Raw genomic sequence first — 21,783 nt, forward strand, 5'->3', positions numbered from 1 at the left:
AGGTCTACTTGCCAAAGCCACATACTTGAAAGGTCATTAAGCTCGGCAAAATATTTCGTTTTTAAAAATGTGTTTTAAAAAATAAAAATAATATTTGGTCGGATGTTTACAAAAAAGTAACAACCTCAGCAACCCAGGTGCCGTCCAATGGAAGCTTGAGAGGGAGCTTGAGACCCATAGCCTTTTGGTTAAATTGTTTGACGCTCCATTACCAAAAAGTGACTCAATACAACCCCCTAAAGGAAGCACAGAACGGACCCAGTCAGGGTGTGAATGCTGCCTAAAGCCCCTGATATTTTAGATAACAGGTGGCTGGATATAGAACTGAAAATGAAACACGGTAAAAAAAAAAAACCTCCATCAGTAGCCAAAATCTTGAAATCTAACAAGCTCACTAGGCGTGAAACGCGTTGGGTGCGGCTGCTTTCTCTGTCCTCGCGGTGTCCTGCGCCCTGTATGTTTATGGATCAATAAATACGTTTTATATTTGAACTCTTGGTGTATAAATGCCATCACTGGTCAGGGTTGAGTGCCATCCGCATTTGCCACCTTGCGGGAAACACCTAGGTGCATTAGCCCAATTACCCTCTTACCCCCCCCCGGACTATTGCTATCAGTCCGGCATATTGTCTGCTCGGCGCCTTCTACTTTTCTCAATAATGAGGATTTTCGATCCCGTGTCCTGGTATGCAGAAATCCCCCACAACCCCCTCCATTTATTATCATTTTCTTTAATTTTACAGTCAAACAGCGTGTGGTATTGTTGCGTCTTCAGCGATTCACTGTAATCAGTAACCAGCAGTAACGTGGATAAAGAAATGTAATCCCCGCCGTAAAAGATATTTTTAATGACTTTCTGTTAACAGACTTAGAAAAGCATTAAAAATAGAGGCCTTTTCACAAAACTCCTTGGGAGAGTCTTGCGGGTGGCTGGGGATTTTATTTTTTTTTGTACAATTTCTGTTATAGGACATCCGATACCCCACGGCCTGTAACCCAACCAAAGGGAAAGGTCAAAGATCAGACCGGAGGACTTTGGAAATGCTCGGGAATTACAACAGAACAATTTGTACATTTTTTTTTTTTCATTTGTAATAACTTTTCATTGAACTGGACCTGAAAAAAATAGATATTTAACTTGCTTTATGTTAACCATGGATACAACGCTAACCAAAAGCACATCAAACACCTATTTTTCTTCTAATGAGTTGATTTTTACCCAAATTATTGGAAAAAGAAGCATGGGTTGTATGGAACTAATATATTGTGCTACTTTTTCTGTTTTTTTTGTGACTTTTGCACAATCAATGTGGCTTGGTTGAAGAGTGGGACAGAGGTTTGTCTCAAGAGGTCCAAGGATGTACACAGTGACTTTGCCAGACCCCCAAATCTCACCAGTTTCAACCAATTCCATTCAATATGAGGTTTTTTCCCCCAAAGTCTTCGTTATCCCAAGTTCATGTTTCTGATGGAGAACTGGAAGGAAGTCAGCTCGGTCAATAATGTGGTCAGAGAACCCATCTGTTCTTCTCGATTCCTTTCACGTTCATCAGCATCACGCAACCCATAGGATCTCTCTGTTTAGCAGCCGCTGAAAATTGATCATTTTTTAATATTTTAATAATTTTGCTGCTTCGTCTCCTTGCTTTTATCATCATTCTAGTATTTAGTTCACAAATAATAACACAAAAACACACGATGTTCGGTAGATTTCCCTACTCCGATGCTCAAAAGGGGGCAACTTTCGGGGGTCAGTAATTGCCCCAATAAGCTCACCTGAAGGTCCTGCACCAGTTTACTAAACATCAAAAGTCGTAATAACCAAACATAACCTAAAAATATTCAATTTTTTGCTAAACGCCATTCTTGCTCCTCAACCCCCCCCCTGACAGCCCCGGTGTCTCCCCAAATCGTCAAACCACTTTTATCTTTATTGGATTAATTAAGAAGGTTTTTTTTTTTCTCGGGCTACTCCTTTTTGCTTTTCAATAAAGCACCCGGGGGGGGGGGGGCAAAAAAAAAAAAGTCATGGTGGGGATTGGAGCTGAAATCCTAGCCCTGCCTTGTAATGTAAGCCCAAAGCATTGGCGAGCGAGCGAGAGAGAGAGGCGCAGTACTGCATCCTACCTGGCCGGAGGAGTTCATCTCTGAGATGTGTACCTGGCGCTTGTAAAGAGCAGCGCACTCCTCAATCTCAGGGCTGAAACAGAAGCGAAGACGGATGGAGCTTCAAATCACAAACCCAGCAACTCCACTCAGCGTCCTCCTGCATTTTATCTGCATCCTACCAGGTGAGCATCCCTTACTGAGGACTTTCATCCTCTTCTTCCATCTTCCTCCACTCCGACTGCCCGTGACCTCTAACAAAGGATACGAGACGCGCGGAGACCCCTTGCAGGTTTTAGCTACAGAGTAGAAACAGACATTATAAATATATAAAAAAATACATTATTGTTTATGGCAAATTACTGCTTTCTTGACGATAAAATCTAATAAAAAATTCAGATTTTTTTTCAAATATTTCGTCTTTTTGGAACTTTTAAAAACCACATCGTTTAAAATAATAAATATATTTCTTGTGTTACAGCTCTGTCTGCCGCCGGCACAACCGACTCCTTCTCGGCCACCGGCCGCGCCGTGGAGAGGTGAGTGCAGCTTCTCAATACATACCGATGGGGCTTTAGAGGCGGGGGGGGGGTAGAGTTTGAGAAGCGCCATCAAAATGTACTCATTGATTTGGGACGTCATTGATTTGACCGTGATTTTTGATTTTTTTTAATAATTCCGAAGATTCAGACAGTTCCTATTCATAGTAAATAAAAGAACTCTGAAATTTCTATAAAACATGATAAATGTCGTTTATTTTAAGGAAGATCCGCTTAGGATTCATCGGTTCCATATGAACCTTTCTAGCACCTTAAATACGTCGGAGGACGGAATCTTCTCTTGTTCAGCTGCTACAATGTATCGGAATGTTTACAAACATAAATTACACGATTCATTCATACCTGAACACATTTCGCTAACGCCCGACAAAAGCCACGCAACCGTGGAAACCGAGCTGGTTTTTTTCATCGTTATTAACCCTTAAAATTACAACCCCATATCTTACCTTTATTTATAAACAACGGGGTTATAATCACATGATATAAACACAGAAAACCTCGGAAAAGGTACAGAACATCGTACTGATGCTGGAAATTTATTTTAACTTATTTTTTTGAAGCCTGTCTGACTTTTTTTGGGGTAAAAAAAAATATATTATGGGTTTTAAAAAAAAGTAGCCAGACTTTGTATATCTGCTTTTAGTTCAGCAATCCGCAGACGTGGACGCAACTTTCTTATGTTTGAAATCACGTAAAGCTCCGAGGCCTTTGTGTCTCGCGTAGAATGTGTTCTGCTTGAACAGAAAGGTAGGGATTACTATAACAGAACAAACCAAGCCTTGTTCGTTTTCCTTCCCCAGTAACAACAGAGGTGGAATACTTCAGAAAGAAGATACCGCTTCGGAAGGAAATCAGGTACGGAGACTTAGCCGCCGAGTCTGACACCGAATCTATAGGTTAACGTGCCTGGGGTTTAGCAAAGCTGAACGCCGAATCCCACAAAGGTCCAGCTTGCAAGACAAGTTTTCCTTGGGGGGGGGGGGAAAGAACGATTTAACGTTATCTGGGATCATTCGATGTATACTGGTGTATTACATTAGATTAGCCAGTGTTTTATTAGATTAAAACCGCTCAGGATTTATGTAACAAGAAAGATACAAGAGTTCTATTGTGTAGAGAAGGCTTTTTTTTTTTCTTGATTCCACCTACGTTCAAAAACATTAGGGGGGGGAGTGATTTTTTATTTAAAACTAAGAATCAGTATCTATAAAATCAATGAATTCAAATTCATTATTTTTGGGGGGATTTTATCTTTTATTTAGAGATTGGACAAAAAATGTATGTTTAGAACAGAAAATAGAATCATTTCGTTTTCAAGATTCAGCTTTTGTGAGTCTTTCTCTTCTGGGTTAGGGGGAAATGTATATATTTTATCTTAAATTGGATCTATTTTGACAGTTAATGGGTTAGTGTGTTTCATGTGCTAATATTTCATAACGACCAACATAAAAACATACAAAATATTTTTTAAAAGGACCACAATGTAATTAAGCAAAAAGCAAAGTGCTTTCTCTAACCCGTTACTTCCAAATAGAAATCTACAAAAATGATACATTTTATGTTAGAACTAAACATTTTTTGATGTACTTGGTAAACGCCGATACTTTATCTGATTATCTTTGCTTGTAGCGCCTGTCTCTTTTTTCCTTAACTGATTAATGTTACAAACATCGGTGATTGGAGCGGAATTCAGTGGCAGTTGATGGCAAATTCTGCAAAATAAAATTTGTTCCCTTTTTCCGAACTTCCCTCTCCTCTTCCCATTCTAAGCCTTTTTTAAAACCAATCGCCGTTCACCGAAGGGGTGGAGATAGAAGGATTAATTTATGCAAATTCTGAGAACAGGAAGTTAAAGTCATTGCTGCCATACAGAACCCGCCGGCAGATCGGCCCCCTTCGGCCCCTGTCTAGTCGCCCGTTTCTCCTGCTGTAACGACTCAGACCTTAATCAGTCATTGGTCTCGTCTTAGATTCAGGAGCCGTATGTCTATCACATGCATGTTTAATACCCTCACTGTATTACCCTCTACCACTTCTGCTGGGAGGCTGTTTAACTAATATGTAAACATGCATTAGGTATCTTGCAATTGAAAATGTAGGATTATTATTATTATTTATTTTTTATATAGTGCCATTATATTCAGTAGCGCTGTACTGTAGAATATAAGAAAGTGTCAGTCTCATTCTTGGCCCTCTACTATGTTGGTGGTTAATTCATTTCAGGGTACAGATAGGGTTAATATCGGTATCCTGATATTGTCCCACCTTTACTCTGTGTTGAGTTGCGCACTTTTTCTGATGCTCTAATGGTTGACAATGATCTTTCTCTTGATAGCTTTTATTGGGCAAACAGAGAAAAAGTTACATACGTTTTCAGGACCTCAGCGATTCCATCTGAAGAAGAGACCACTGAGGTCCCCAAAGCTTATGTAACAAAACCCAACCTATAGCTCATTATCGGTATAGGTAGCAAAGTGGTTACTAAGTGGCTAAGTGTATTTTTAACCCAGCACCGTTATTACAAATACATTTTACAAAATCTGTATTGCGGAGAGACAGACCTTTCCCTCTGATGTGTCATCATTTTTATTGGTTCAGCATATTTTAATTGCCAATCAGAAAGAGGCCAGTGTGTGCTGGAGAGTAGCAAATGGAAGGGTTAATTTAAGTAACAGTAATATTTTAAAAAAATGAGATTTTTAAGGATCTGTCCGCATTTACAACCTTTCTGTATTAATGCTGCGCTGTTTGCCATGATATATTGCAATAGCAAAGGTCGCCACCTAGAGGTGAACAAGGTGAACAGCAACTCCTTGCCCTGAACTGCCAGCTTTGTAGCTTTTCACCCATTTCAAGCCTGGTGCGGCTGTATAAAATGTAATATTTCTTGTATCTTTTATATATCAGAGAAGCCCCCCACTCCAGAATGAACTGTGAATATGCCAATTCCTAGCATTATTTACGCTCTAATGTTAAATATCTGGAACTGAATACGTTGTAATGCCATGATGGCAAAGTCCAGACTGATTACGCAAGGAGAAGCACCACCTGTGCGACAGGTGAGAGGAACTTTGGGATCCCAAAATGATGCTTTTTCTTGGTGCGTCGCATGTCTTTGCGATACACCAATGCTTTTCCTCTATATTAACCCCTTAAGGACAATGGGTTGTCCTTAAACCCTTTCCAAAACAATGCAGTGTGAGCCCGTACATGTACAGCCTTTGTCATGAAAGGGTTAAATTGAATTATCAGGCTGCAATTCCCAAAGCAACAGGTCAGAGGAGGAAGAAGTTAACATTTGGGATATTATTATGTTGGCAATATCAATAAAAAAGAAGAGAAAAAAGCTGTTTTGTGTCCTCCTCCTCCTTAGATGACTCGCTCCTCCAGGGGCTTCTTGTATTATAAACCTCCAGAGAGAAAGTCTGTATACTGTATATATTATATATTATATATATTGTATCAGGAAGCCTTTTGGGGGCTCCAGTTGTCCAAACCCCTTATGGAGTGTAATATTGTGATGTGTCACACTTTCTTTGAGCTCTCGTTGTTATCTTCGTTTGGTGGCCCCCGTGGAGGTCTTGGCTGTTTGATGGTCCAAACTGGGAAAGCTCTAAGCCAACTCAATGAGTAATGAATTCCACAACCGCTGGCAGCTGAGTTCAAACTGGGGGCATCTAAAGTGCGCCCCGCTCCCCCCCCCCCCTCAGAGTAGAATAAAATCCTTGATACTTTCTTGCAAAACATCCATAAGAAGAATCAAGCAAATTGCTCAAATTAAGCGAACTGGGGGTCTATTCATACCGTGTTTCACGCTAATGCCTCGCCGTCTGGATCCGTTTGCCCTCGTAAGAAACCGGAGGCTTTTATTTTAGTGCTTAGTCAATTAGAGGCAGGAACGTCGCCAATCTGCCGCCCCGTGCCATCTTAAGAGCTTCGCCCTCTTCCTCTTCGGACCCCCTTTCATCTTTCTTTTTGGTTTCGGCGTGTTGACATTTCTCCTGGACGAGGTTATCGCTCTGAACGGGAGGGAAAGCTGGAAGAACTCCCAAAATATTTTGTTTTTTGGAAACGGATATGAGGCTCGTCCAATCAGAAATGCATTAAGTGAGGGGTAATAGCGGCCCCGGGAGAACACAATCCGCCGAGACTTTAACGAGAAATATTAATGGGGTTCCTGGGATCAGGCTGCACGCCCGTAAATGAATTCCCCCTCTGGCCAGTTTGTGTTCTTGTCTAAAATGTCATTTTGTATCTTATTTTAGTCTTCTTTCTTTCTTATTATTCAGAGCTAGCAGCTGTATTTGTTCTCGGCTACCAATCCCCTATCATTCCCTCCGGTTTTAACTCACTTTTTTAACGTTAAATCTTATCCTTTTCTGGACCATTTGTGCTTTGTGCGAATATTTCTATCCCATCCTGGCTCATGAAGTTTTAGGGTGGTCTGCCTAGGCAGTGGTGGGCTTGAGCGAGATAATTCTTGATGCCACCTGCATTATGTCCCCTACAGTCTCTAATATTAATCCTTGCTTCTTACCTCTTGGGGCAGTTCCTATGACATTGTACCCCATCTCCTTCTGCCATTAGATTTTTTTTTTCCCATCTAAAAAGTTAAACCTTCATTGGAATATAATAGGTTTTGAAGCCACTTCGTACAATAATAGAAACAGATCGGCCCCCTTTCGGCCCCCGTCTAGTCGTCCGTTTCTCCTGCTGTAAAGACTCAAACGTTAATCAGTCGTTGGTCTCGTCTTAGATTCCCCTCTGTATTAGCCCCTACCACTTCTGCTGGGAGGCTGGTCCACTTATCCACCACCATATGCCCACCCAAGCATATTTAAACCTATGGATATATGAGGATATTGCTAGACTAGCAGCTATAGACACACAACCTGTCTATAGTCATATTTTTGGGTGGAAAGCCTGGGCTCTAGTGACCTGATGATGCCTTCCATGTGTCCTTAAGCCTCCCCTCCTTCCCCATCTCAGCATAAATCTTTATTTGACTTGACCAATGCAGTACATATTGGAGGCAATGGCTGACTGAGCGTCATAGGAGTTGCAGTCCTTCATAGGATCCGACAATACGTTGCAGCCACTGCTGGTCTAGGATTCAAGACACTGAAGTCAGTTCTTCCACTTGGAATTGGGAGCCCTGAGAGGAGGGGAAGGAGAAGGGATTCCGTTTCAAGCCCTTTTCATGAACTAATCTGCGTTTTGTGCGTTTGGCTTTTTTTGTTGTGCGCTTTTGTGGAACTGACAATCACGCGGACTGCGATCAGATACTTCCAATTACTAGAGACCGCGGTGCGCAGAAACGACGGGACCCTTAAAGTCTCCGACAAAGAAATTCGAGGGTCCTGTGAACTTTGGAACTTGAAATTAGAACCTTATAAATGGTTAAATTAAAACAAATGACATTAACTTTGTTACAATATAAAGGATAATATTTAGTTTCATTTAGGGCTAATTTACCAAAATGATATATTATAAATTATATATTAGATCATTTCTATATATCTATATTTCTATAAACCGATTGGATAGAAACGTCAGCCGCACTTACATCTTCAGGCGGACGCTGGCCTTAAAGGGCCAGGGCCCCCTTTTCATCGTCGGTCCGGCCTTGGGAAGAATAATCATTCTCGGTACAGAACGTTACGGCGGATGCTGTGTTATCATGTATGATGATTTTGACTCGAGCTCCGTGTTCCAAGCTTTGCATGTTGAGTCTCGCGTTACCTTCTAACTTTAAGTGCTGAAGAGCAACTCATAGCAAACTATAAAGACTTCTCACATCACGAAAATGGAAAGATTGCCAGTGGGGGCATGAACCCCCCGTACTGGATTCGAGTCCCAGACCCAGTTCACCCAGGGATAAGAGTAACACGAACATGCGCTCGGTCCTTCCAGAGGGGAACGGTAGCTCTCTAGAGAGCATCAACATCCAACATGTGGCACGACTGGACATCAACGTGCGTTACATGATAGACTCCAATAGAGAAATATTAGCACACTTGTGCATGCAGTCCCCTTCTTAGTACACAATACTGAGAGGGTGGTAGATAACTGGAACAACCTCCCAGCAGACATGGTAGAGGGTAATACAGTGAGGGTATTAAACATGCATGGGATAGACATACGGCTCCTGAATCTAAGACGAGACCAACGACTGATTAAGGTTTGAGTCCTTAGAGCGGGAGAAACGGGCAGAATGGGGTCTATGTTTTTTTGGCTGTTTCTACGTATTGTTTGCAATATCTGTAGGAATCTAGAAATCAAATGAAAGAATTGTGTGTCCCGTTGTTTTAATGAGCTTCATGTCTCTACTATTAAACCCCCACGTGGTGGCCCTCCAGCAGACAGAGAATGGACCATAGGTCTACCTGCCCCACGAGCGCCGTAAACCTTAATATCGCCTTAGATCTCATTGTTGTTACAATGTATCCAGAGACAGATCAGATCTCAAAGGATCCAAGCTGTTAATCACTAATTATATGTTTGCTGGCAAGATTATATCCGCGACTTTCACATGGAGGCAGATGGGAGAGTCCGTTCCTTTATAATATGGAAGGAAATACTCTCAGACCGGGTAACCGAGAGGCTTTTAGCAATTATGACCCCAGGTGCTCGCAGTTTACTAATTATTATAATTATAGGTGTAGCTGCGTCTCTCAGGATACTTTAAATAGCAATACTTGGCAACCTTGGTTCTTTTGCAAACAAATTTACTTGTTGAAACTAAAAGACTGCAGTAAATCACAAAGTATTTCAATTCATAAATTTGGTTCGTCAATATTTAAAAATAATAAAGTTCCAGGAAAAGTTGATGTTTTGTCGGTGGCTAAATATTTAGGATTTTTTATCAACATGACCCATTACGCATTGATAAATAATAACATAAATCCCAGGGATTTAGTGTAATATATATATATATATATATATATATATATATATATATATATATATATATATATATAGCAATACATTGAATATTTTTTTCACTCTCCAAAAATAGGTAAAAAAAAAATAGAAAAATTAAAAAAAAAAAATTCTGATAAACAAAATAAGTATAATTTTTCATGATTTTTAAAAGTAAGAGGGTAGTTTTGTAAGTTGCGGAATTTGATGGTGCTAAATAAATCAAGAAATAATAAAAAAAATATATATATATATATATCGAAAAAAAATATTAATATAAAATAAAAAATTATATATAAATATAATACATTTTTTAAAATGTTTTTCCATTCTGTGGTCTTCGTGAATTTGCTGCTTCTTGCTGCATTTCTAGAAAGACGATCAGATAAGGAGTATCTGTGTGAGCCCGGATCGGGCGCCTTTGATTTTTAAGTGGTAGCACAAGCTTCGAGCGTTGGATTAAGTCCATTACAAATTTGTCTAAGATCCAAAGATTACTCGGGAAAAAATGCCTCCTTTGGAAGTCGGGAGTTTCGTCGGGGATTATAGACGGCGTCTCTGATTTCCCATTTGTCCTTGAGGGACGAAAGCCGACGGAGAGCAGAGAAAAATAAAAAAAAATCACAGACACAACGGAAAGAAAAAGTGAAACAAGAAAAGAAAGCAAAAAAAAAATCGCTAAATTTGGGACTGAGCCGACTGATTTTAAAATTTGGCTTGAATTTTAGCAATATGTGTACTGTGGTATAAATAATAGCAATTTTTTTAAATTTTAGGTTAATATTGTGTTAATATTTTTTTAATGTTTCTCTACTTTTAGGAATTAGGGACGTCAGACCTAAAATTCCAACCAACTTTAATTTCTCAGCTGGAAAGGAGGATACAAAAAGCCAAGTGCGGTAAGACCCAGGGTACTTATTACACGCAGCTTGTCTCCGTTAGGGGTGGGGCATAAGTAGAAGGGGATGGGCTAAGGCAGAAATGGGCTGGGTATAATGAGAAATGGGTGGGGCTAACAAATAGTTGGACCCATTGGTCTGTAATGGAATTTATTCAGAAAGACCAATTTTGATGAAACGTTAAAAGTGGAGAAATCAGGAGGGGGGGTTATTTTATTTGTTGCTATGGTGATTGCTCCATGTTCATGAATACATAAACCTATTATGAGATGTAGAAGAATACAGATATAACCCCAATGCATGAACTCAGATTATTTAATGGAAACATTGTTTTTTAAACGTTACAAATAGAATTATTAATACTTTGTGGTCATTTATAAACTTCTTCTAATAAAAAACATTAGTGACTTTTACTTTTCTTTCTCTAGACAAACATTTTTCTTCTTTTACATTTTAAATTGAATGATTTTTTTTATGTAAAAATAATAAAATAAAAAAAAAATCCATGCAGAAACATTACAGAGATATTCAGGTTCAGAAATGCAACCTATGTGAGTTCTTCACCTAACATTATTATTATTATTATTATTATTATGCACTCATTATCTGATGTATAAAATATGCATATAAAATGTGTTTAGATTGTAAGCTCACAAGGACAGGGCCCTCTTCTTCTTAATATTGTTGTTCCCCTTCCGTTATGGAATCTTACGAGGATCTATAAATAAAATGTGATGTCATTCTGGGATAATTTCCATGAAAATTTAATTAGAAATTTAATTATAGATGATCTAACCTCTCAATGATCTATAAAACCGGTGACTCTGAAATAAAAACTCCATTAATTTGGGTTTAAATTGGTTTAATGAAATCTTTTTCATGGATGACATGATAGTTCAAACGCTTCTGAAAAACCGCCAGCACCGTCCTGTCCTTGTTGGCTAAAAATATTTGCCATCAAACTACGAGGTCGGGGGGACTGCGAGCGCACCTGCCGAGCCAGGTGCGGCAATGAAGCGACCCACCTTTCAAGGAATTTTCCCGCGCACCCTAAGAAAAGGAAACATAATCTCACTAAGACATTTTGACGTGAAGAACAATACATTTTCTCTTGGTTCTCTTGGGCAAAATTCTAAATGTTGGAGCAGTCACCATGGAAACCATTGGGACTTTGTTTCGTGGAACCTAGGATACAATCTATCGCTTAACAAATATGTTTTATTTAAAAAAATATTTTAATGCAATATATTGGTGATTCTACAATATATGTCTGAAAATATGCCTCAAATAACAAAGTAAATTTACCCAAAAGGTCAAATTATTGGAAACAATGCATCTGTATCAGTAACTGTATCCAAATATCTCTTGCATTACATGTAAGTAAAGATTTGTGGTGAGCTTTGTGCTCAATGTCAGTCTGCAGCTGTAAAGGCCAAAATATATAGAGAGCAAAATACTTAATCCTTATAAAAATAAAGAGTATCACTTAATCCATGCCATTGGTCAGATCCTGAAAGCTATTCCTATGACGATTACCAATGAGAACTCCTGTCTGTCTTCTTTTTAGAAAGCTTTCCTTGTTTCAACGGAGGTGAATGTGTCCAAAGGAGACTTTGTGACTGCAGTCGGTATAATGCATCTGGATCACAATGTCAGATAGGTACATATATAAAAAAACGATCCTTGTGAGAAAACCTTAATTGCTTTACTTTCTTATATAACATTGATATATTTGTCCTTTTTTTAGTATACAACACCGGCGCTGAGAGAGACAGTATATGTCGGACGTGGGCACAATATCATTTTGAAACGTTTGATGGAGTTTATTTTTTTTACCCCGGAAGGTTCACTTATGACTTGTTACGGCAAAATGACCCAGACGAGCAAAGCTTTTCAATACAGGTGAGATAACAGATGACGTCAGCCTAAATCACCCTAAATCGGGGTAAAAAACCCTGAAAATCTGCCCATTCGTTCAGCGACCCTAGGACTGTTCCTCAAATATATCTCTATGTGTCTGTGAACATTTTAATGTTTAATGTTTTATGGTTTAACACATATATAAAATATATATATATATATATATATATATATATACATATATAAAAGCCTTCTTTTTTTCCTTATATTTAGGTGCACAATGACCCCGCTTGCCACTCCTTCCCTTATTCATGTAGACGCTCGGTCAGTTTATATTTTGTTGGAGATGGAGAGATAAAGCTCCAAAATCAAAAGGTTCTGCACAACAATGTCAGGTAATACCGGTTTATAGATCTATATCCAAATCTATTCTTCAAGGTTCCAGACCGATCTCGGGTTTCTCCATACTGCTCTGGTAATTCTTTTATTAGCATGAAAAATACACTGAAAGCCTCCAAAATAATCTGATTTACGAAGCAACGCATGCCGTCAGCCTGAGCAATGGCGATCCAACTTGGTCCAAAAAGTTGCGCAATAGTTTATCTTTGGAGCTTAGTGAATAAACCCTCCTTAGTGTCTTTATAAAATAACCAATACTAGAAACGTGCTTATGATATGGTTTTTTTCTTGGCCAAGTTGACCCAATTTAGTATATGCTGATTTAATGGGGAAAAAGTGTCGTTCCCGGGGAATTTATGGGGCTAATATTTCAATAAGACACTATTTAATGGCACTGATGCCCCGGTGCTTGTCCTATTGATATTGATTTTTTATACATTTCTGTTTAGGATACAATTGCCTTATACAGTCGGGAGTTTGCAAATACAGAAAATCTCCGGATATGTGATCATTAGACTACAGTATGTGTTTAACCTGGCATGGGACGGAAATTCTTCCGTTTATATTAAAATGAGCCCAGACTACGTTGGAAAAACCCAAGGACTCTGCGGCAACAACAACGGGATCCTACAGGATGATCTTGTGACCAGTTATGGTGCGTTTCCCTCACAATTGAACCAAACTAGAAATTATTTTTAGAATTTTCTTTCTCTATTTTTTTTTTCATGGGGCGTAACCAATCCTCTTGTCCAATCCAAACTTAAGTAGCATTTAAAAAAAATGAAAATAATAAAAAACATTCTTTTTTTTGTTCTAGGAAAGCCAACAGAAAATATTGAAGAGTTTGTAAATAGCTGGAGAGAGAGTATTCCCCATGAAGAGTCACCAGAGAAGGTCATCTCATCCTACGAGCCGCCATGTTTGAAGCAGAGCCAACATGTAAAATCGGTATGAGACCATCGTGATATTTCTCATTAAAGCTGAATGATGTCATCTATTATATTTGGAGAGAGACCCATTTCCCAAGCCATGTAGACGTGGCCTCTGGGGTCTGGGGTCACATGGCTACCAGATGAAGGATAAAATGGTATTGCATCGAGACACTTCTAGTGGCATATTCTGGGGTGGTAGATCTAAGGGGGTCTCTTGGGTTGTTGTAATCGGTCCATTTTCACCAGTGCTCAGCTGGCACACAGTCCGAAGTATTACTTTCTTTCGTCAAGTGACTGCCATAGGCGCAGCGTTGGGTTATGAGATGACGCCCTCGCGCTCTGAACGAAGAGGGTGCAGCAAAGAAGTGAAGTGTTACTCTTGTCACATCTTTGTATGAAACTGGCTACTCATGTATTATCTCTTTAATTTTTTCTCCAGACGGCCTATTCTTTGTGTAGTTTGCTGTTCAATTCACCATTTCAAAGCTGCCACGAGTCCGTGAGTCCCCTGCCTTTCGCGGCCAGCTGTGCGAGTGATTTGTGCATGTAAGTACTGCGGAGCAAGGAAACGGGCCGTGCCAACTTAGCACAGTGACGTCAAATATTTAGGCAAGTGTAAAGCAAAAAAAAAACGGTAAAGGGCTCAGCCCAGGCTGTCCTCTCCGTTGTGATGTAAAGACAGCTAGTAGATGGGGCTCCACCTTATTGGGTTTCATTGGGTGCATGTTTGGCGGTTCTTCACTAAATGTTACTTTTTGAACCAATCAGATAAGTTAATGGTTGTGTTTTTAAGGGCCGAGGCGGATGTGGCGACCTGGTGTAGAGCTGTGACGGAATATGCCAGAGCGTGCGCCCACGCCGGGCACCCCCTGCTGGACTGGAGGGCAATACATAAGCAGTGTGGTACGTGGCATTCACGATACAAAAACATGTCCCGCCTTATGTTTGTAAAAAAAATAAATTCTTTAATGTTTAAGTAAATATGTGGAATAAAATCTTTCAGGCAGGTGTTTTGTTTTGGTTCTGACCAAGGGGGGTAATGCAGACCCCTACAGACACCAGAAAGGGTCAAACTTCTCTAAAACGGAATGTCTCTCGGTGGCTCCGAACCTAATTACTTTGACAGTTCCTACACAATAGCTGCCTTGTATGTCACGCAATATAATAGACTGTAAAGAGTGCAGGAGAACGTTCCTCAGGATGCCATTTTTCTCACCTGCGTTTCATGAAACGAATCCGTGAAATATCGGCCAAACTCGGAATAGTCAGGGTTTCCTTCGGAGTTCTAAGCGTCTGCATTTTGCTCTTTACAGAAGTCGCGTGCGGAAGCGATTTGGTTTACAGCGAGTGCATTAACTGCTGTCCCAGCAACTGTCAGCAGACCAAGCCGTGCATCGACAGCCAAATGGCCTGTGTGGATGGATGCTACTGTCCAGAAGGTATGAACGTTTATTTCTGAGCCGTTTATGTCAATCGTGATGGGTTAGCCATGGTTACGGCGATCTACTCCTGTCACCTTTGGGGAGAGGATTCCTCCATGTTGGGCTTGTGAGATTTACCCTTCCAAACCTCTTTGTGGTGAGCTATTGGTGTTGAACACCCTTCAGAAAAATGCCCCATTGGGGGTGAATGGAAGCCTAGAAACTTAGACCCAATTTGCCCCGTCTAGTCTGCCAGTTTCTCCTTCTGCGAAGACTCAAACTTTAATCAGTCCTTGGTCTCCACTTAGATTCAGGAGACATACCTGGGAACTCCGCGGTTTTCACTCAGAGACTCCGGGTAAAGCGGAGCTCCTCTGGGTCTCTGGGTCACCGCGGAAAATCTCTGGGTCGCGGGAGTGGTGTTGAGACACGCCTACTCCCCACCCGCTCCCCGCCCACTTCTCCTCCTACCACTTGGGGCTAGTGACCCTGTCCACAGATGTCAGCGGGACTTCCCATTGACATCAGCGGACTCATCCATCTGCATCCCGAAGAGGGAGGGCTCCGGGTAGCGGGAGCTTGGATGTTCCCAGGTAGCTCAGGTATCTCAAGCACGCTCAAATTCTGTCACTGAATTAGGAAAAAAACTGGAATTATCTACTCGCCGTCTCTATTTAATATTTTACAGGTTTAATTTTTGAAAATGATGCGTGCGTCGAACCTCAGGAGTGTCCCTGCGAGTTTCACGGAGCCGCGTATCAGGCCGGGTCTGTCGTACAGGATCAGTGCAACAACTGGTGAGATAATTGGGTGAAAAATGGTGAAATACCGCGCCACGACTTTTATGTATTTTAAATTTCACCTTTATTTGGCTTTTGTATGTAAAGCACCATTTAAAGCAAAACTCGAATTTTTCATTATATGGTGCAAATCATGGGGGTTTATAAAAAAACTGGGAAAAATAATCACATAAATAAAACAAATTTTTTTTCCAGTTTTTCATCAATAATAATGAACAGAAAAAAAAAATAAAGAAAAATGAGACACAATAATTAACAAACAATGAATTAGTGAAACTTTGTGAAAATATTATTTACATTTTATCAGGTTCCCCTACAGCTTGGCAACTATTCCCATGATGCTTTGCTACCCATAGTAATTTTAGAGGAATCGTATCTTAGGGATTTATTCACTAAACCATGTGCTTTACATCCCTAGCACATGCACTGGAGGAAAATGGAATTGCACTGAGATCGTCTGCCCAGGTGAGTTATAAAGGACTCTTAATCAGTCGTTGGTCTCGTCTTAGATCCAGGAGCCGTATGTCTATCCCATTCATGTTTAATCCCCTCACTGTATTACCCTCTACCACTTCTGCTGGGAGGCTGTCCCACTTGCATTCCTCCCACTCTACTACCTAGAGACCCATATGGCTATGCAATTGTTATTCAATGTACTAACGTAATTATCCTATAATAATGTACGTCTTTGTTTTGTAGCTGAATGTTCCGTCACAGGAGATCTTCACATCAGAACATTTGACGGACGCAAATACTCCTTCCAAGCTCCGTGCCAATATATTTTAGCTAAAAGTATTTCATCGGGAGTATTTACCGTTACCCTCCAGAACAGCCTCTGTGGACCGGTAAGACTTCATTGTAACATATATATATATATATCTATATATAGATATATATATAAAATAATATAGTAATATTTAAAATAAAATAAAATAAAATGTATCTTTACCCAATGGTTGAGGTTATAAAAAATCAATAAATATAATGATGTAATGTTTCCACAAAATAAAAAAAAGGAACAGAAAAAAATGTTTTGGCTAAAAATATAGATTTGATAAATTTGGCATTAAAGTTAAGAGTCCAGAAAATGAGGTGATAGGTGGTTAAGATGTTATCGGTGGTAATGTTATTACTTTAATTCGTTTTTATCTCTGAAATTTAAGTTTTTTAGTAAGGTTCTTTATATAATTCGGTGAACGGTCATTTTTCTCTTGCCCGGTTTTGGTGGTCAATACTGGCTTCTCGTCGATCGTTTCGACACCTTCTTCTCTTGTCACTCAAGGTTATTAACCCCTTAATGACAAAGCCTGTACATGTACGGGCTCAAAATGCATTGTTTTCAATGGGTTTAGGGACTGCCTGTCGTCCTTAAGGGGTTAATAACCAGTAAGAACGTCTATTACCTAATTTTCAGTCCTTATCTTTTCTGTACCTCCTAACAATATGCATTTAAGGCCTTCACCATCTCATTCTTGACCGGCACGGCGATGAAGGATTGTGTCGAGTTCAGTCTTTACTCGATTTGTCGTATGGTTCTTCAGAAGGGGTTTTTTTTTCTCAGACCATGAAAGTCTTCGTCGGCCATCCGAGTTCTTGGCTCGGAGCGTTGAGCGCGGCCACAATTGTACCAGAATGAAAACATCAAATAACCCCGGGAACCTGAAAGCTGTTTTAGGTCCCATCACAAAGCTTCTAGTGATCCCTTTTTGGACGCGGTGACACAAAATGTCATCGGGCTATAAGTGGCTTCGGAATTATGTGAAATTTCGCTGAAACGCTTTCTGGAAAGTGAACCGGAGGAGCGATCAGTCCAGCTTAACCTTATCGGGGTTTCATGTGTCCTCATCAGTGTCTTTTGTAGTTTTCCCCGAGATGAGAAGAGTTTTGAAGATAGGAATGTTTTTTTTGTCAAACGCTCAGTACGAAAGACAGCGGCTCATGTGAAAACACCTGCTTAGAACGGCCCGAGGCGGATGTATGAAAGAATCGATTCATGAGAACAGAGAATTATTGTCATCTAGAATTTCTTCTTGTCACAAGCAATTGATGATAAAAGTGTTGTGTCTGTCCTTACACCATAGGATAAAGTAAATAACGGGTAGAAACCTTGTTTACTGATATTTGTAACTATGACAAGTGACGGCGGGAAGTTCTGGAACGCTGAGGACTTTTCAACACCTTCTGGGTGTATTGCGGTGGGACAATCCAAGGTTCTCATGGATGGGCGAGTCAAACAATGAGTTAGACTTCCCAGCATGTCAGAATGTGGCTTGAAACCGAGATAAGATTATGGGTTTCTTATCCTTGATTATTAAGAAATTGATGACTAGCCAATAAAATCCTTATTCATTATTGGCCGCCATTTTGAACTTGATGAAAAGCCACTAAAATCATTATTGGCCGCCATTTTGAAATAAAAAATCATGGATTGCCAGACAAATAGTAATTGAAAATTTTAATAACCCATTGTTACGTCCATTCCGAATTTTGAATATTGACAAATAATAAGTATTTTTTAAAAAAAATGCAATTACTTTAGTAATCCAAGAATGCCCTCTCGAAAGAGTTGAGCAAGTCAATTTAAAACTTGTTTCACAAAAAAGCTTGGTGACATTAGATATTGTTTACAATAATCTAAAAGTATATTTTATTTTAGAGTGAATAACTATAATAAATAACATCCAAATATGTGAAACAAAATAAAAAAAACATTACATTGATTGCAAGGGCAGCCTTAATGTTTGCAGATCTTTGAAGATCTGTTTTGTTTTTAATCGAAACAAAGTTTTTTTATTTAAAATAAAGCATACAAAGAAAAAGTCCAAATACACCTTAAATGTCCTTTCTGTGTTCATTTGTTAGTTTTCTTTAGGTTATCATTAACCCTTTATAGGAGCCGGAATGTACAATACATTTAACGTATAAATAATAATATTACAATAATATTACAGTAATTAAAACTATTTTAATAGTAAAAATAAAATGAATAAAACAAAGAAAATGTTTGAAAACAATTTATCTGCTTAAAAGTCAAGGATGTCCTCATTGAAACGGAATCTCTTACCCTTGGAGTGTTTGGAAATAAATGTCCCTCGGGAAGGATTAGAATTCACTCCTAAACTGATAGAATGCCCAGAGTGTTAGAGAAAAGGCAAAATTCTCCTCATAGAAATACACCTGGAATAAAAATACTACAAAATATTACTTTTATTTCTTTTACTTTTTCTTCTTTTAAAAATATCTCTAGTTTTAATAAAATTATTTTTTGTATAAAACATTTTTGTATGAAAAATTATTTTTTAATAAAAAATCTATGAAATTGTTATATAAAACTGTAATAACTAAACTAAAAAAGCATAAAGAAGATTCATTTTAGTTGTTTAGCAGATATTATAATCAATAAACCAGAATATTTCCTTTTTTTTTTTTTTTTTGCTTGTTTTGTAATGCCGTTTTCATTGTGCACCTGTTATTTTTATATTATATTATTATCATTATGATCAGGGCCGGCCCTACAATGGAGCCGAGTGGGGCAATTGCCCCAGGCGGCACTTTTGAAGGGGTAGCACTTTGCCGCCCCAAGCGCTTTTTTTTTTTTTTTTGAAGCGGAGGAGAGAGAGGGGCGCCGAGTGGTTTTCGCTTACCCGCTCGGCGCCCCTCTCTCTCCTCTGCGGCCCTCTAGCTCGGTCTCGGTGCCAGCTTGTAATGCTGAGCGCCGGAAGTGAAGTCAATTTCCGTCGCTCAGCATTACAAGCCGGCACCGTGGCAGAGCAGGGAGACTCGCCGCAGTAAGTACAAAGGGGGGGGCGGCATTTTAAACTTCGCCCCAGGCGGCATTAAGTCTTGGGCCGGCCCTGATTATGATAATTTGCTTGGAATTGGTAAAAACAAAAAATTTCGCCTTATTACCTGTAAAGAAATCTTGAGAGAAGAAGGTGATATTTGTGTTTTTTGACTTACGTTACAATAATGAGTTACCCCACATTTTTGCTGATTTTTATCAAAATGGCTAATTAAAAAAATATATATATTTTTCTAATTAATGCAACATTCCCGTAGGAGATAATGCCTCGTTAAGGACTTTTGGTTCTTTTGGTCGTCCAAGCGATAAAAAAGTTTCATAGATCTCACTGTGAAAGATTGTTCTCAGGATAAAATGTTTTAAAATACTTTTTTCACACATTTTCGTCTTGTAGGGTGAAAATAATGTCATTTTTTTAATTATTATTTTTTTCCAGAACCAAGATGGATCCTGCATTCTGTCGATAAACCTCATTCTTAACCAGGACCCGAGGAGGCAGGTGACTTTGACTCATTCCGGAGACGTCTTAAAGCTTGACCAATATAAAATCAATCTTCCGTACACAGATGGTACGTCATATGACCCAAAATATATATTTATTGTAAATTATATTAATTTTACTGTTTTAGAATCCCAGAACAAACTCCCCAGTTAATTTAATTTTTGTACTTATTTTCTTAATTTTGTAATTTTTATTTTAATAAAATTGTTAATTATCAGAGTTTGCGTTATTAATGATCAATAATTTTTAAACTTTTTTTTTAATTTTACAGATAATTTTGAGATCAGGAAGCTGTCGTCCGTCTTTGTCCAAGTGAAGACGCGCGTCGGGTTAGAGCTTCTATATGACAGGAATGGTCTAAGACTCTATCTCCAGCTGGATGGAAGGTGGAAAGATGACACCATTGGGTTGTGTGGGACCTTCAACGGAAATATGGAGGATGATTTTCTGTAGGTCTTCAATATGGCGAGTTGGATCTAAATAAGGTTATAATATAGGATAGATATATAGAGTGAGAGAGAGAAAGAGAGAGAGAGAGAGAGAGACAGAGAGACAGAGAGACAGAGAGAGGGAGAGGGAGAGAGGGAGGGAGAGGGATAGAGAGAGGGAGTGAGAGAGAGGGAGAGAGACAGAGAGAGGGAGAGAGAGGGAGGGAGAGGGATAGAGAGAGGGAGTGAGAGAGAGGGAGAGAGGGGGGAAAGAGAGAGAGAGAAAGGAAGAGAGAGAGACAGAGAGAGAGAGAGAGAAAGAGAGAGATGGAGAGATAGAGGGAGGGAGGGAGGGAGGGAGAGAGAGTGAGAGGGAGAGCGATAGAGAGAGAAAGAGAGGGAGAGAAAAAGAGAGAGAGATGGAGAGAGAGGGAGGGAGAGAGGGAGAGGGAGAGAGAGAGAGAGGGAGAGAGATGGAGAGAGATGGAGAGAGAGAGGGAGAGAGAAATAGTGGGGGAGAGAAGCCAAGAGAGAGAGAGGGGGAGAGAGAGAGAGAGCAAGAAGCAAAGAGAGGGAGAGAGGGCGAGAGAGAGAGAGTTGTATTTTATTTTAAATAAATAAAATTATTTTAAGGTTTTGCAGTTTTTGGTGGTTTTTGTTCTTATGTCGAATATTTTTCCTCACTTAGAATTGGAAATTTTAGGCAAATAGTGACTGTTTTTATTTTTCAATTTTATCCTTTGTTCACAACTAAAGATCTCCCGTTGGGATACCTGAAAGTACCCCGCAGCTCTTTGGCAATGCTTGGAAGGTGTCCTCGGCCTGCGCGTCCGACTATTTCACTTCCCCGCTGGATCCTTGCGACGTTCATTTGCAGGCTGGTGAGACGTTACAGATTTGCTACAATCAGTAAAAACATAATTATCAACATCCCAGTAATGTCTTTATTCTCTTAATTCTCCTTCATGGTTTAAATCATTTTAATATCGGGATTTCTAGGCAACTCATTATTCCGGGGGCAATTTGGGCACTCAGGGTGAGAGGGGAAACCACCATTTTTTCCATTTTCACAAATAATTCCCCCTGCCTCCTACATAAAACATGAATAAACACTCGAAGATATAAAATAAAATAGGATCAAGAGGATTTTCCA

At 39.4% G+C, this 21,783-nt stretch overlaps 1 protein-coding gene across 1 annotated transcript in view; it reads left to right on the forward strand.

Moving 5' to 3' along the window:
* Nucleotides 1-2,221: 2,221 nt before the first annotated feature.
* The window catches only part of OTOG (otogelin), a 69,383-nt gene continuing 49,821 nt past the window's right edge, over nt 2,222-21,783 (forward strand). The window contains exons 1-18 of the mRNA XM_053449225.1: nt 2,222-2,291; nt 2,588-2,645; nt 3,467-3,521; nt 10,408-10,486; nt 12,054-12,146; nt 12,234-12,388; nt 12,620-12,741; nt 13,195-13,400; nt 13,563-13,693; nt 14,117-14,223; nt 14,471-14,580; nt 14,991-15,116; nt 15,787-15,895; nt 16,317-16,363; nt 16,598-16,743; nt 20,137-20,269; nt 20,474-20,651; nt 21,387-21,511. Of these exons, the coding sequence (XP_053305200.1) occupies nt 2,222-2,291; nt 2,588-2,645; nt 3,467-3,521; nt 10,408-10,486; nt 12,054-12,146; nt 12,234-12,388; nt 12,620-12,741; nt 13,195-13,400; nt 13,563-13,693; nt 14,117-14,223; nt 14,471-14,580; nt 14,991-15,116; nt 15,787-15,895; nt 16,317-16,363; nt 16,598-16,743; nt 20,137-20,269; nt 20,474-20,651; nt 21,387-21,511 (2,050 nt within the window). The remainder of the gene's footprint in view (nt 2,292-2,587; nt 2,646-3,466; nt 3,522-10,407; nt 10,487-12,053; nt 12,147-12,233; nt 12,389-12,619; nt 12,742-13,194; nt 13,401-13,562; nt 13,694-14,116; nt 14,224-14,470; nt 14,581-14,990; nt 15,117-15,786; nt 15,896-16,316; nt 16,364-16,597; nt 16,744-20,136; nt 20,270-20,473; nt 20,652-21,386; nt 21,512-21,783) is intronic.

The sequence above is a fragment of the Spea bombifrons genome, chromosome 10 (assembly GCF_027358695.1).
Source record: "Spea bombifrons isolate aSpeBom1 chromosome 10, aSpeBom1.2.pri, whole genome shotgun sequence".
Lineage (NCBI taxonomy): Eukaryota > Metazoa > Chordata > Amphibia > Anura > Pelobatidae > Spea > Spea bombifrons.